Below are 17,222 nucleotides of genomic sequence, written 5' to 3' on the forward strand. Positions count from 1 at the left end.
TGCCGTTAACGTACATTTCGCGTAAGGACCGTGAATATAAGATTAGCAAGATTAGGGCTCGTCCACAAGGATATAGATAGTCATGTTTCCTCCGCTTTATTTGCGAGTGGAACAGAAAAGGAAATGACTGCTAGCGGTACAGAGTACCCTCCGCCACACACCATACGCTGGCTTGCGGTGTACGTACGTAAATGTAGATATAGATATAGATGCAGAGACTTTGTTTTAATCTCCGCCCTGTCATACTGTTTTAGATATTCCAGTTTTCTAAACGACTTAAGCCAGGTTCCAAAACAGATCCGCCAAAACAGCTACGGGAGATTTCCTGCCTCAACGTTGTTCGATCTGAACGTGTCTCAAAAGGAAAGTTTACTGTGAATGTGAATTAACCTTTCTGGCTTTCTCCAGTAATCCACAGAATTTCAGTTCTTGTTGTGGTCTTCAGTCCTGAGACTGGTTTGATGCAGCTCTCCATGCTACTCTATCCTGTGCAAGCCTCTTCATCTCCCAGTACCTGCTGCAGCCTACATCCTTCTGAATCTGCTTAGTGTATTCATCTCTTGGTCTCCCTCTACGATTTTTATCCTCCACGCTGCCCTCCAGTACTAAATTGGTGATCCCTTGATGCCTCAGAACATGTCCTACCAACCGATCCCTTCTTTTAGTCAAGTTGTGCCACAAACTCCTCTTCTCCCCAATTCTCATCAATACCTCCTCATTAGTTATGTGATCTACCCATCTAATCTTCAGCATTCTTCCGTAGCACCACATTTCGAAAGCTTCTATTCTCTTCTTGTTCAAACTATCTATCGTCCATGTTTCACTTCCATACATGGCTACACTCCATACAAATACTTTCAGAAACGACTTCCTGGCACTTAAATATATACTCGATGTTAACAAATTTCTCTTTTTCAGAAACGCTATTCGTGCCATTGAAAGTCTAAATTTTATATCCTCTCTACTTCGACCATCATCAGTTATTCTGCTCCCCAAATAGCAAAACTCATCTACCAATTTAAGTGTCTCATTTCCTAATCTAAATCCCTCAGCATCACCCGACTTAATTCAACTACATTCCATTATCCTCGTTTTACTTTTGTTGATGTTCATCTTATATCCTCCCTTCAAGACACTGTCCATTCCGTTCAACTGCTTTTCCAAGTCCTTTGCTGTCTCTGACAGAATTACAATGTCATCGGCGAACCTCAAAGTTTTTATTTCTTCTCCCTGGATTTTAATGCCTACTCCAAACTTTTCTGTTGTTTCTTTTACTGCTTGCTCAATATACAGATTGAATAGCATGGGGGAGAGGCTACAAACCTGTCTCACTCCTTTCCCAACCACTGCTTCCCTTTCATGTGCCTCGACTCTTATAACTGCCATGTGCTTTCTGTAGAAATTGTAAATAGCCTTTCGCTCCCTGTATTTTACCCCTGCCACCTTTAGAATTTGAAAGAGAGTATTCCAGTCGACATTGTCAAAAGATTTCTCTAAGTCTACAAATGCTAGGAACATAGGTTTGCCTTTCCTTAATCTTTTTTCTAAGATAAGTCGTAAGGTCAGTATTGCCTCGCGTGTTCCAGTATTTCTACGGAATCCAAACTGATCTTCCCCGAGGTCGGCTTCTACCAGTTTTTCCATTAGTCTGTAAAGAATTCGCGTTAGTATGTCGCAGCTGTGACTTATTAAACTGATAGTTCGGTAATTTTTCACATCTGCCAACACCTGCTTTCTTTGGGATTGGAATTATTATATTCTTCTTGAAGTCTGAGGGAATTTTCCCTGTCTCATACATCTTGTTCACCAGATGTTAGAGTTTTGTCAGGACTGGCTCTCCCAAGGCCATCAGTAGTTCTAATGGAATGTTGTCTACTCCCAGGGCCTTGTTTCGACTCAGGTCTTTCAGTGCTCTGTCAAACTCTTCACGCAGTATCATATCTCCCATTTCATCTTCATCTACCTTCTCTTCCATTTCCATAATATTGACCTCAAGAACATCGCCCCTGTGTAGACCCTCTATATACTCCCTCCACCTTTCTGCTTTCCCTTCTTTGCTTAGAACTGGGTTTCCATCTGAGATCTTGATATTCATACAAGTGGCTCTCTTTTCTCCAAAGGTCTCTTTAATTTTCCTGTAGGCAGTATCTATCTTATCCCTACTGAGATAAGCCTCTACATCCTTACATTTGCCCTCTAGCCATCCCTGCTTAGCCATTTTGCACTTCCTGTCGATCTCATTTTTGAGACGCTTGTATTCCTTTTTGCCTGCTTCACTTACTGCAGTTATGTACTTTCTCCTTTCACCAATTAAATTCAGCATCTCTTCTTTTACCCAAGGATTTCTACTAGCCCTCGTCTTTTTATCTACTTGATCCTCTGCTGCCTTCACTATTTCACCCTTCAAAGCTACCCATTCTTCTTCTACTGTATTTCTTTCCCCAATTCCTGTCAATTGTTCCCTTATGCTCTCCCTGAAACTCTGTACAACCTCTGGTTCTTTCAGTTTATCCAGGTCCCATCTCCTTAAATCCCCACCTTTTTGCAGTTTCTTCAGTTTTAATCTATAGTTCATAACCAATAGATTTTGGTCAGAGTCCACATCTGCCCCTGGAAAGTTCTTACAATTTAAAATCTGATTCCTAAATCTCGGTCTTACCATTACATAATCTATCTTAAACCTTTTAGTATCTCCAGGGTTCTTCCATATATACAACCTTCTTTCATGTATCTTAAACCAAGTGTTAGCTATGATTAAGTTGTGCTCTGTGCAAAATTCTACCAGGCGGCTTGCTCTTTCATTTCTTCCCCCCAATCCATATTCACCTACTACGTTTCCTTCTCTTCCTTTTCCTACTGTCGAATTCCAGTCACCCATAAGTATTAAATTTTCTTCTCCCTTCACTACCTGAATAATTTCTTTTATCTCATCATACATTTCATCAATTCCTTCATCATCTGCAGAGCTAGTTGGCATATAAACTTGTACTACTGTAGTAGGCGTGGGCTTCGTGTCTATCTTGGCCACAATAATGCGTTCACTATGCTTTGTAGTAGCTTACCTGCACTCCTGTTTTTTTATTCATTATTAAACATACTCGTGCATTACCCCTATTTGATTTTGTATTTATAACCCTGTATTCACCTGACCAAAACTCTTGTTCCTCCTGCCACTGAACTTCACTAGTTCCCACTATATCTAGCTTTAACCTATCCATTTCCGCGGAAACTATTTAAAGAGTCAGGGTTGTTCAACGCAAAATGGAGTGGTGCATCTTGGGAACCGCTAGAGGAGACAGGAGAACAAATAAGTGGATAGGGAGCAAAGTGGAATGATGAGGTAAAATATGACTGCAATAAAAACCAAGTGGACATTGTTTGGTCGAACAGGCAGATTTTATCCCAAGAAAGAATAACAGATCGAGTCGACGACGATAGAAAACATGGAGTGTCAACGTCGATGCGTATATCATCAATATAATTATGAGACAGAGTTAACAATGTTGCACGAGATATCCTGCTTTTCACACTCAATTCCATTACTTAAAAATGGCCACAGATCGAGTATAAACCACGTGACTCAACAGCTGAGAATCAGTAGCAGCAGCAAAACAGTGCTGTTTCACTCCGTTGCGCAATTTGTTTCGGTCATTTCACAATGGAAATTCACGGATATCTACCTCACAATGAAGGGGAAAAAGATACACAAAACTGGTCACAAAAGAACTGTACACAACGCATGAGGAGAAAATGTGGCAAATCCAACTTATAGCCTAGGCTGCGCCGATGTTTTTGCAAAGATTTCGCTAAAAATACTTACTTGTTAAAAAAAAGTCCGACTGCTTTGTAGATTAAATGCTTTCGTGCTGTGCTGTTAAATGAATTCCACCCTGTAAACTTAAGGTATAAATGATGATCATTATACGAGTAAATGACTTGTATTAGTTTATGGCTTAAAATTACAATGTTTGATTCATGTAAAATTTGTAATACAATTTCAGAAATAAATGTATAAATTCCCGTTAGGGATGGAGGCAATGAACATTGTCTGTACGACCTAACGAAATACGGATATTATGTTCAGGGAGAACCAGATCTCCGTGAATAAAGTTTCGAGGGTTATTTCCCGAATGTTCCGGTATGTTTCGTTTAATATCTTGCCCCATTTATCTATTTATCTATACTACACTAAAAATATCTGCACAGCAGTGCAAATGTCTACTGTATGTTCTGCGTATCGTCTTTGGAAACAAACTTGTTATAGTCTCTTAGGGCAGTTATTGTCGACAATAATGCCTACTATACTCTTTGCCATCAAGCTTGCGTTCAATACTGCTCATTTCTGCCTCAGGTTTGTTTTTCGGGCAGTTTTCGTCGTGGGTCAATAGTCATACACATCAATACGGTTAAGTTTATTATTGATGAGCTGGCCCTTATGCACCTCGTATATGGATAGATTCACTGAATGCAAGAGAATAGCAGTACAACGAAGCTATACCTACAGCAACGGCAACAACGTAGAAATACTTTTGCATCTGTCATAAGGTTGTTGCATTACTCTGTGTTGCGTATTGTATGTTTTGTGATTGCATATTACAGAGTCTTACAACGTCGTGCAGGTATTTTCATAAGATACAAGGCTAAATATAGTAACAAACCGAATGTATGATAAGTATGTCACTTCTCTGTAACGAGCCACATGAGTCAACGGGTGCCTTACAGCAAAATACTCGTAAAATACCCCTGCATAACATATGTAAAACATTCTCGGTTTTCTTGTCGCGTCAGTTCGGGATAAAATCTCAAGCTTTCGACGATTACCTTATCGTCATCGTCAGGAGCAACTGACTGTCTTCACTGCTGATGTAGCCTTTTTTATAGCCCGTAGAAGGCTTGTGACCGCTTCCGTTGGAACGTAAACCTTGGAAGGAACGTCTCTGCTGCTTCTCTGCATCAAGCGCTCGTTTCCATGCACAGCTCAGATGGTATCCGCTATCGCGGTTAAAGTTCTTTTCGCTCATTCTTATTTCAACAGCCTCCTTACTAACAGAATTCCAGCGCGTGGAGGCATGGGACAGAATTTTTGTTTCGTCGAACAATATTTTATGTTTGTTCGTGAGGCTGTGCTCTGCAATTGCCGATTTCTCCAGTTCTCACGCCGATCAATAAGAAGCCGTCCATGGGCTATAAAAAAGGCTACCACAGCAACAGTGAAGACAGTCAGTTGCTCCTAACGATGACGATGGACGTAATCGTCGAAAGCTTGAGATTTTATCCCGAATTGGCCTGGCAAGAAAACCGAGAATGTTTTACAGATAAGTGCCGTCGCGAAAGACTTCGTTCCCGCCCCTGAATAACGTCCGAAATATTCTCCGTGGGCTTTGATTTCATCCATACTGGATGGGAGATCATGGTTGTGAATGTCAATGTTAAAAAATATATCGGCTCAACCACTTGATTATTGTGTAAAACACTAAGATTGACGCGTTTCGGAAGTCAAGCTTCCATCATCAGAATAATAAAAAAGTCGCAGAAATAGTAAATAAATTTAACGAGTTACACGGTAAAATGAATTCACAGTGGAAGAAGAGAAAAATGGTGAACTGCAATTTCTCGACCTTAGGAAACAAAATGGTAGGCATGTTTTTAAAATATTTAGGAAACCAACCACAACCGATGTGTTGATACAAAATAATTCCTGCCATCCTAATAGCCAGAAACTTTCTGCTTTTACATCTTTGATAGGTAGAGCCTTTAGAGTCCATATGAATGAAGAAGACAGAATGACTGAGCTGAACATCGTGAAACAACTAGCCAGAGCTAACGGATATCACCAAAACGTTGTCAATAAATTAATACGACAGAAACAGCGCGCGAATGCAAGGAAGAATACCGCAAATAACATTACGAGAGTCACAATTCCATACTTCGGTGTTATTTCGCAAAAAGTGGCTAACATTTTCAAACCTTTTAAAGTTGATACCGCTTTTCGGACCAATAATACGCTGCGGTTTAAACTTAGAACTAATTTGCAGCAGGAAAGCGGTAAATATTAGAGAGCTAGGGTCTATCAAATTCAGTGTAACACGTGCAATGGCCAAACTGGTAAGTCCTTTGAAGTACGTTACAAAGTACATAGCGATGCTTTCCGGCTTAATAATTTCGAAAAGTCAGCTGTAGCCACGCATACTTGGGAAACGGGACACCCCATGTTGGGAATAGATCAGTATCTCGTTATTTTACATAGACAGGACAAAGGCAAAAAGCTGGATCTACTAGAACAGCTGGAAATTACGATACATAGCATGGATAATGAGAACACACTGAATGAACAGCTAACTGGTGATACAAATAACTTTTTCAAACATTTCACTGGTTTCTTTTAGTAACCACATATTTAGCAATTTGAGGATACCATCATTTCATGAGGTCCTTGGAACATGTATACGTTTTCTGTTTGTATAGATATCTCTGTGACTTCCTTGTTTACTTGCACGTGAGCTCACTCGCGTTTCAGTGTCGTGTTTGGCTACGTGGTGTGTGGTATCAACGAAGATGCACGGGTGGTTTACCACGATAAAGGAGAAAGCCATTTGGTTAGATGTTGAACATAGGCGACACCACCTTAGAGCTTTTATATTTTGACGACTATGTGGAGATGCACCTTGGAAGACACGGCTCCAACAAGGGAAGTAGCCACGATGTTTTAATTTTATTGTGCCTGGTGCATGTTCCATTTTAGCGAGTTTTAACAGGTTCTTTTACTTTTTATTATTCTGATGATGGAAGCTTGACTTCCGAAACGCGTCAGTCTTAGTGTTTTACACTATAAATAAGTGGTTGAGCCGATATATTTTTTAACATTCTCCGTGGGATCGGGATTCACCCAGTGTCGTACTGTGCAGAAGGCCGATTTTTAAAACCCAAATGAAACCTTCTGTTGCGCGAAGCTCAGTTAAATCAGCTCTCGTGATCTCTCCACCGAGAGGGTGTTAACGCTTCTGCACGCCCTCTTCTGGAAAAACATGCCGTAACGATTCGAGATTAGCACGCAAACGCAATCAGCGTGACTGATCTCAGGTCCGAGTAGCAGTTTCGTCGACAAAAACAACAAAACGCGCAATTATGTGGCGGTAAGTCGCGGAGAGGGGGGGTGGAGAGGGGGAGGGCAGAGATGGGCCTGGGTGACCCCGAGGACGAGTCCGTCGTCCTCGCAGGAGCCACGCCAAGGGCGACGGCGGGCGAGGGAATTCCGCCGTTGCTTCAGGGCAGCCCGCGGCGAAAGCTGGCAGCGTGCGTGCGCATCTCTCCAGCACGCGCGCACCTCTGACGTTCCTGTCGTGACGTCACCCTCTGTCCTGCGTGGCTGACGCGAGCCTGTCGGCTGCGCAATTCACTGTCCGACACCAGTCGTGGCAAGGCGAAAAATTCGGGCGGAAAAATTTCGGCTGGTGTGAATCAATCGTAAAGTACCGGGTGATCAAAAAGTCAGTGTAAATTTGAAAACTGAATAAATCACGGAATAATGTAGATAGAGAGGAACAAATTGACAAACATGCTTGGAATGACATGGGGTTTTATTAGAACCAAAAAAATACAAAAGCTCAAAAAACGTCCTACAGATGGCGCTTCATCTGATCAGAATAGCAATAATTAGCATAACAAAGTAAGACAAAGCAAAGATGATGTTCTTTACAGCAAATGCTCAATATGTCCACCATCATTCCTCAACAATAGCTGTAGTCGAGGAATAATGTTGTGAACAGCACTGTAAAGCATGTCCGGAGTTATGGTGAGGCATTGGCGTCGGATGTTGTCTTTCAGCATCCCTACAGATGTCGGTCGATCACGATACACTTGCGACTTTCAGGTAACCCCAAAGCCAATAATCGCACGGATTGAGGTCTGGGGACCTGGGAGGCCAAGCATGACGAAAGTGGTAGCAGAGCACACGATCATCACCAAACGACGCGCGCAAGAGATCTTTCACGCGTCTAGCAACACTTTTTTTTTTGTTCTAATAAAACCCCATGTCATTCCAAGCATTTGTGTCATTTTTACCTCTCTGTCTACATTATTCCGTTGTTTATTAAGTTTTCAAATTTATAATGACTTTTTGATCACCCGGTATATTAAATCTTAAAATTGTTAAACTTATGCTGTACAAGGAATCAATTTCGGAACTGAAGAGGAAGTTTAATGTAACGTAACGCTTGGCGAGCGGTGCAAAATGTAAGCTGTTCTCTAACATAGCTCAGAAAGGCAGAAGTATCATGAGATCGAGATGCAGAGAGGTTCCGATATGATTGACACAAATGATTATCGACACCTACAGTATCGATATCGACACCAAGGTTTGATAATTTCGTAGTACAGTGTGTTTCAAAAAGAATTACCTGAATTTGTACAGTAAGAATTACGAAACACGGGACGTTCTGGTAAGGAAATGTGTATTGTTTGAATGGGTGTGGCCTAAAGTTTCAGAAAATCGCCGTTAGATGTCAATCAATGCGTCTTCTCACTTTGCAGTAAGTCAAGAGTACGATGGCGTCCGCTCAACAGCAGACGTTTTGTGTGCTGCAGTTTGCAAAAAGCGAGTCAGTGAGATCGGTCCAGCGCGCTTTTCGTCGGTGTTTTGCCACTGATCCGCCAGCGCGCAAAAACATTCGTCGTTGATATAGCCAATCTGAAGAGATAGTGTGCTTGTGCGAAGATCGACCTCGCACAGGAAAACACAGTGGCTGGAATGACCTTCCTTCGAATGCTGAAGAACTGGCTTTTTTCACTTCAGGAGGACTGCTATGACTTCATTTTCCAACAACGTACGTCAGGCTCTCAATGACACTTTGCCTCGACGCTGGATAGCCCGCTTGGGATCCCGAGATTCTGCCCTTCATTCTTGGCCTCCAACATCGCCAGGCAGGACCCCATGCAAATTTTTCTTGTGGTAATATGTGAACGAAAGTATGTTCATCTCCTCTTTTACCTCGTGAGGTAGAAGAGATGAAGAACAGAATAAAAACGACCATAACTGCTGTAAAAGCAGATACATAGTGTAAAGTTTATGACGAATTCAGCTATTCTCTAGATGTTATTTATGTTGCTGGTGGTGGGCACATGAAGCATTTGTAATAGAATAGATAAAACTTTAAGATTTTGTGGGTATTTTGCAATCCACCCCATGTTTATAGTATGCTTTTATCAATAAATAAGGAGTTTTGAAATCAGGTCATTCTTTCCGAAACACCGTTACTTGAGACATATCAGAGTATCGGCATGTTCTGACATCAGTACCAGCTATAAGGAATGCTATGGAATATTGATTTATTTGCATTACAGTGCTTTTCGTAACTTCCAGAAAGATTCGGCTTAATATTGTTGTTAAAAAAATCGCACTTTTTCCGTTTTCATTTGTTTCTTGTCTTCTGAGTTCAGTGATTGTGTATGGGGTTCTTGCATCTCTGTGTTTACGTCCTCCCATTAATTTTGGATACGTGACAGTGATTCTCATAATTTTCTGTTAGCGTCTCTTTAAGATTGTCGCTAAAAAAATATCGTGCTTTTTATTTTTCATTCATTCCATGTCTTCTGCAATGCAAACCTTAAGTTCAGTGAATTTGTGTGTGGTGTTTACATTCTCATATTTATGTCCGCCTGCCATCCAGAAGTTAACTGCTCAGTTCATCGGAAGATAATTACCCACTAGTTCTTACTTTATTGCAGTTTAAATGTCAGTCAGTGTTTTACACTTTACTGTAAAAGTAGTGTCATATGTGACAAATGTGGATGTCACCATAGGTTACTAGGCATGAACGCTAGCCTTTACACCACGACAGAACTATCGCTAACATTGCTGCATGGATTACAAAAGTCCAGCCCCCTCCCCAGCACAAACTTCAATTGGTGTTTTCAGCTTATTTCCCCCTTCTTAGATCGTCGCTGTTATCAAGTGACGATCCAAGAAGGAGAAAATGAGCTGAAGATATGAACAGAAGTTTGTGTTGCAGAGGGCGCTGGACTTGTGTAGTTCGCGCAGCGATATTAGCCACAGTGTTGCTAATAATACACTAATGGCCATTAAAATTGCTACACCACAAAGATGACGTGCTACAGACGCGAAATTTAACCGATAGGAAGAAGATGCTGTGATATGCAAATGATTAGGTTATGAGAGCATTCACACAAGGTTGGCGCCGGTGGCGACACCTACAACGTGCTGACATAGGAAAGTTTCCTACCGATTTGTCATACACAAACAGCAGACCGGCGTTGCCTGGTGAAACGTTGTTGTGATGCCTCGTGTAAGGAGGAGAAATGCGTACCATCACGTTTCCGGCTTTGATAAAAGTCGGATTGTAAGGTATCGCGATTGCGGTTTGTCGTATCACGACATTGCTGCTCGCGTTGGTCGAGATCCAATGACTGTTAGCAGAATATGGAATCGGTGGGTTCAGGAGGGTAATACGGAAAGCCGTGCTGGATCCCAACGACCTCGTATCACTAGCATTCGCGATGACAGGCATCTTATCCGCATGGCTGTAACGGATCGTGCAGCCACGTCTCGATCCCTCAGTCAACAGATGGGGAAGTTTGCAAGACAACAACCATCTGCACGAACATTTCGACGACGTTTGCAGCAGCATGGACTATCAGGTCGGAGACCACGGCTGAGGTTACCCTTGACGCTGCATCACAGACAGGAGCGCCAGCGATGGTGTGCTCAACGACGAAGCTGGGTTCACGATTGGCAAGACGTCATTTTTCCGGATGAATCGAGGTTCTATTTACAGCATCACGATGGTCACATCCGTGTTTGGCGACATCGTGGTGACCGCACATTGGAAGCGTGTATTCGTCATCGCCATACTGGCGAATCACCCGGCGTGCTGGTATGGGGTGCCATTGGCTACACTTCTCGGTCACTTCTTGTTCGCATTGACGACACTTTGAACAGTGGACGTTACATTTCAGAGGTGTTACGACCCGTGGCTCTACCCTTCATTCGATCCCTGCGAAACCCTACATTTCAGCAGGATAATGCACGACCGCATGTTGCAGGTCCTGTACGGGCCTTTCTGGATACAGAAAGTCTTCGACTGCTGCCTTGGCCAGCACATTCTCCAGATCTCTCACCAGTTGAAAACGTCTGGTCAATGGTAGCCGAGCAACTGGCTCGTCACAATACGCCAGTCACTACTCTTGATGAACTATTGGTATCGTGTTGAAGCCGCATGGGCAGCTGTACCTGTACACGCCATCCAAGCTCTGTTTGCCTCAATGCCCAGGCGTATCGAGGCCGTTATTACGACGAGACGTGGTTGTTCTGGGTACTGATTTCTCAGGATCTATGCACCCAAGTTGCGTGAAAATGTAATCACACGTCAGTTCTAGTATAATATTTTTGTCCAATGAATACCCGTTTATCATCTGCATTTCTTCTTTGTGTAGCAATTTTAATGGCCAGTAGTGTAATTAACATTCCTGCTTAGTGAGCAAGGAGACCTGGGTTCAGGTCCCGGCCGTGGCACAAATTTTAATCCATTTCTTCAGATTCTATCAGTATGATAGATGAAGATGAGACTCAAATGGCTCGAGGAAAATGTAATTGTAAGATGTGTGTGTGCGGTGTGTGAGAGTCACCTCGGTTGGCTGCCCGCAGGATCCTGGCGTCGCCGGTCGACGACCTGGTGCGCGGGACGAGCTGCGCGGTGGAGCGCCAGCAGGCGCCGCGGCCCCAGCAGCAGCAGCAGCAGCAGTCGCAGCAGCGGCCGTCGTACGGCGGGCCCAGCGGCGGCTACTACGGTAGTGGAGGCCTGCTCTTCCAGTAGCGGGCAGCGCGCCAGCTGGCTACTCATACAAACACTGACCGCCATCCCCTCTGGCTGCGGCGCGACACCCGTACTCGCTGCGCCCACAGTGTCAGCCACAGGCGCTACCCGGTGATTTCACTCACAGAAACCAGCCTCAGCCCCGCACAGTTGAAGCTGACGCAAGGACTTTCCGTGAAAGTTCGAAGCTCCACCTTCTCATTTCATCGCTTCGTTTACACAAAACCACTACATTTTCAGCGTGTATGTTCGAGAAGGACCGGCGTTATTAACTCGAATGTCTGCCTTCTTTTAAAAACAGGGCAACATTCAGAAAGAGATTTCCCTAACACAGAGCGTAAAAGACGAAAGCGTCCCTAGAATTTCACTACAGATCACTACATCGGTTTATAGCACACTGTTTACTCAGTACCCAACTTGGAAGGAATGTCTACCGACAAGCTTTGAGTGGTGTTTTCAGGGCTGTATGCTGAATGTTTTGATACGAGAAGTCTGGCTTTTCTAATGTTACTTTACCCTCTTTCTTTCCGAGGGTATTTGTACGACAGTATTCAGTCCAGCGGCACGACGGACAGAAGAACTTCTCATATCATGTATCTATATGCCACACGGTGAAGAGTCGGTGATGTGCAGTATCTCATCGCCACAATATGCATCACTCCCCATGGTAACTCCTGAACATCTTCTCGGTGTCTCATGAACTGAGAGCACATCACGCTACTGATGGTGTAACGTCACAGAATTAGGATGTTAAGCTACGCTACCACCACAGTCCAATTCCAGAGCAGTAGGCTATATATTTATTTTTTTTTAATTCCAGTCGACGATCACAAAAAATAGTCGTCAGATTATCGGTTTTGGTCCAGAATGACCATCTTCAGACCTGATGAGACTAGCAGATTACCACATCACCATATTATTCTAATACGATTAAGCCGAAGTGGCACGGTCAAAAGATACAAGCAAAATTAGCTTGGCGCCATTGAAAATACAATAGTGTAGTATAAACCACACTACACTGCCGGAAGAATCATAATGTGAACGGCACTATCCCCTTAGGATATTACAAAGCTTCTCTGTTTTAATCAGATCTGAAGGCGGTCATTATGGACCGAAGTCCATAGTCAGATGACAAATTTTTGTGAACGTCGAGTGGAATGAAAAGAATTCTGTACTTTCTCTATCACTGGCTCTATTCAGGCCTATGTCGCACCTTGTGTGATCAGTATCTATATTCCGCTTCTGCGTTCCCCCTCCCCCTCCTTCTTCTCTTCATCATCGCCATTGACAGTGCTAGAAGATGCACCTGTAACATTCATCAGTACTCAAACGGCTATTCATAGGACATACCACTCCAGACTTTAACGAAGAACAAGTGCCATTCACTCGAAGAAGCAAACCTTTCTCGAGCAGATGAGTAAGACTGTCCGTCAGGATCTGTTTGCCGGAATAATATCACACGACTTTACATTTTGCCGAGTGGTTTCATCATTAGGCGTTGGGTAAATAATATCTTTATGACTGCGACAGCTGGAGTTCGACATCAAAACATAAATCAACCGTTCATTTAAGTTCTGACAACACAAACTTCATGGACCTACATACCGATAACCAACCCTCACAAAATAGAAATTACGCAACAGTTGCAAAAGGTGCTAAATATGGCGCCCACACTTCTCTTAGAATGCCGTTCAGTATATGTGCTGTCATTCTGTCGATAATTTTGCTACTGATATGGAAGAAAGTGTTGTCCACTGTTCCATCGCATAATAATTGATACGTGTATAAGCTACCAGTGATCCAATCCAGTGTTTCTCTACCTGTTACAAAATGTAACACTATAAGATTCAAAGTCCTTCGAAAAAATATAACATGTAGTTTACGTACGGAAACAGTACTGTAAGTTGTTTCCACAACATATGTCACTGGTGTACTATACACCGAAAGTTAAAAGGGAATGTTCAAAGAAATCCCCACTGTCTAACAAACTTCCGTGGATGCACGGTAGATCATAAACCCTACTATTGGAGAATATCCTTATATTGTTTCTGTAACTAATCAATAAGTAGTCAAACTTTTTTCTTGGAGGGTTGGTGTCAAGCTGCAGTAGGTTTCATGCAACCATAATCAGCACCAAAGTGGTTTATATATCTTCCAGTTTGTATATAAGCTTTTTCAACAGCAGTGATTGGGTTTAAAAATAAACCAATCCGAGATATCCAAAACGTAGTAGTTATTCTAAATGGGTAGAGAGATTTGTGTGAAGCCAAAAATTACGTACTTTACCTCATCTATAGACCCAGATTCTGTCCATTCCTTCCAATACTCCTCATTGCAGATATGAGGTTTTTTTCATTTTTTACATCTCGTGTACCATGAATTTTTATATATCGACACTTAAAGGCAGTTTTGCTTCATAATACAATTCATACCATCCTCACTGGTTAACAGATCTTAGTACCTCTGATGAAAACAGTACTCAGGGTAACAAAACTGTGTGTTGGAGGACATGACAAGTACCAAAGTGCATCATCTTCAATATTTCGTCAGACTAACATTTTTCTCATACCTTTTACAGTGAATTAATTTATCAATGTAATATTTATGTATCAATTACCATTTATGTATCATTACATTTTTTGTGTTTCTCATGCAACATTTAAGCACTAAATCAAAAAGTACAAGCCACCTTTATATATGCATAATGCATACACTGCTAATCATTTAATAATATTTGAGTATTTATTTATTTTATAATAATGTGTCTGGTTGTCATCACCAATAAATATCTAATATTCGAAAAAATACCTACAGTCCATGTGTATGAAAATCCATTTTTGTGCATAAGAAGAAATAGTTATTGACAACATGTACAGCGACACATTACCCACCAGGGCTATAAGAGGAAGTCGCCTTTTAAGTACGCTTTCTAGGGTATTAGCCAAGTCTAACACAAGGAAATAATAAGATAGTAACGCAGGTTACCCCGTAACCGTAGATGACGAAAGAGACAAAACGGAGGAACAAATTGTTCGTCGACATTTACAAACACAGTTCATGACATGTTTTACAGCCTTACAAAAGCATTTAAACCGAAAGAACGGGTGCAGTGACCACAGTGGATTCGTATTCTGGAGGATGGCTTTTCCGATCCGCGGTTGGTCAACAAGTTTTAGTATTTCCTTGGTTTCCTTAAATCTCTAAAGCCAAAAACCAGACTACTTCCCTTGAAAAAGGACAAGAGTGATTCTCGCCGTTGACTGGGCATTCATTGCCATTGCACCCTCAAAAATATTGTAGTGACATAAGTTTACTGGCAAAACGTGACAAATTTTTAAGGTCCACAGTTTAGTCCTTGGGTTACATTTTGTGTGTTTCTCATGCAACATTTAAGCACTAAATCAAAAAGTACAAGCCACCTTCATATATGCATAATGCATACACTGCTAATCATTTAATAACATTTGAGTGGAGGTTGTTGAGTGCTCCTCATAGGCCACTCTGCTGAGACTCGCTGTTCAATCAAATGTTCGGGAAACCTTTTACTTATGTGCTGCCTCGCATCAGCGCTTTAACCGGAAGGAGATGTCCGTACAGAAACCATGTAGGAAAGGTGCCTTCCCAGTCAGGAAGCATGAAAATTAACCCTCTTGCAGTACGTTAAGGCAAGTGGCATCCTGCATTTTTCCGTTGTGAGAGAAAAGAAATAGACATGACATGTTGGCTTCACATGAACTAATAAGTGAATGAGGACTGTCTGGCAGCCAGTGATGTGTGTTGAGACAGTCGGCATCCCCGAAAATATGATGGTTAGTCAATGAACAAATTACTTCCATGAAAAAATGCTTGTTTGGTGAATCTAGTTGATCACTTAAAATACGCAACAGAAGTTAGTGTGGATGCTGGTTATTAACACTTTGATCTGGTGCATACTATTATTAGAGTCATTCTCGTCTGAGTGGCGTTGTGGTGAGCTTTCAATACTGACGACGAACCTACGAAACAGAGAGTTAGGGTTTTCATCCCAAACACCTCTTAGTGGTCTTCTAAAAGATCTGTTCCGTACCAACCCTGTTTCATAAAACTTGTTCACCAGGTGTGTGCTATACAAATACTAACGAGTTTTGGGATATCCTTGGCATTCCTCGTTAGTTTCTTCGTGACGTCGTATCGACGTTGGTTTATAGGCGACCTACCAAGACCTCCAGTATATGCTTAATAGGACATTCTGGACAACTCGTCGGCTGATCCGACGTCTGCTTCTGTCAGTCCCCATCTTCGGAACGAGTAAATTTCCGGAAGATTCCCCACTTTTTATGTTTTTATTGTGTCATCTAAATACAGAGCGCAAGCTTCTGAACGATTTCCGTGAGGACTAATATTCCTCGTGGCCTCTTTATTGAAGGTTTCGAAGAATCTGGATATCTGCAGTGAGTGAATGAGGTGGAAACTCCCCTGAGTGCACAGAGCTGAATATTGTCTTTCGGACGAGCGCATCTTCTGTAGAATACAGGGAAGTTCTCCAGAATGTCAACCGCTGCTCGGCAGTGTGTTACCCGCATAACCGGTAAAAATCTCAGTAGGCATCCTGCCTCTCCCCTCCATACCAGTCACATGTGCGTTGAAGTGACTTGGTTGGTGAGAAGCGTCCTGTAATAAGCGGACACGGCACGTTCAGTACCCCTGTCTGTTCGTCATGGCCCTATTTGAAGTGGAAAGCACACGTATATTCCGCAGCGTTAGCATGAAACACTTTGGTTTTGTACCGCCATTTCCACATTTTTATTTCCTGGTTGTTATCTGAAAGTTTGCGAAGAATATTGACACTAGCACAAACATTAAACTTAGCGTTCGTACATTCCTTCTGCTTCGTAATAATCCGGTCCAGAGTTACACTTCATTAATTCTTTGTGAGACAGTGATCCAAAAACACGCTTTCCCCCGACAACATGAACGTTTTTAGACACACTGTTATTCTTTACGTGGAAGGCACACAGACACTGATAGTAGCAGAATTCAGTTTACACTACTGGCCGTCAAAATTGCTACACCAAGAAGAAATGCAGATGATAAACGGGTATTCATTGGACAAATATATTATACTAGAACTGACATGTGATCATATTTTCACGCAATTTGGGTGCATAGATCCGGAGAAATCAGTACCCAGAACAACCACCTCTGGCCGTAATAACGGCCTTGATACGCCTTGGCATTGAGTCACACAGAGCTTGGATGGCGTGTACAGGTACTGCTGCCCATGCAGGTTCAACACGATACCACAGTTCATCAAGAGTAGTGACTGGCGTATTGTGACGAGCCAGTTGCTCGGCCACCACTGAGAGATCTGGAGAATGTACTGGCCAGGGCAGCAGTCGAACATTTTCTGTATCC

The 17,222-nt window shown here is 42.4% G+C and overlaps 1 protein-coding gene across 1 annotated transcript in view; it reads left to right on the forward strand.

Annotated features, from left to right (window-relative positions):
- The window catches only part of LOC126458574 (protein yellow-like), an 82,082-nt gene extending 67,447 nt beyond the window's left edge, over positions 1 to 14,635 (forward strand). The window contains exon 6 of the mRNA XM_050095706.1: positions 11,660 to 14,635. Within this exon, the coding sequence (XP_049951663.1) occupies positions 11,660 to 11,828 (169 nt within the window). The 3' untranslated portion in view covers positions 11,829 to 14,635. The remainder of the gene's footprint in view (positions 1 to 11,659) is intronic.
- The last annotated feature ends 2,587 nt before the right edge of the window (positions 14,636 to 17,222 follow it).

Source organism: Schistocerca serialis, chromosome 2, assembly GCF_023864345.2.
Source record: "Schistocerca serialis cubense isolate TAMUIC-IGC-003099 chromosome 2, iqSchSeri2.2, whole genome shotgun sequence".
Taxonomy (NCBI): Eukaryota; Metazoa; Arthropoda; class Insecta; order Orthoptera; family Acrididae; genus Schistocerca; species Schistocerca serialis.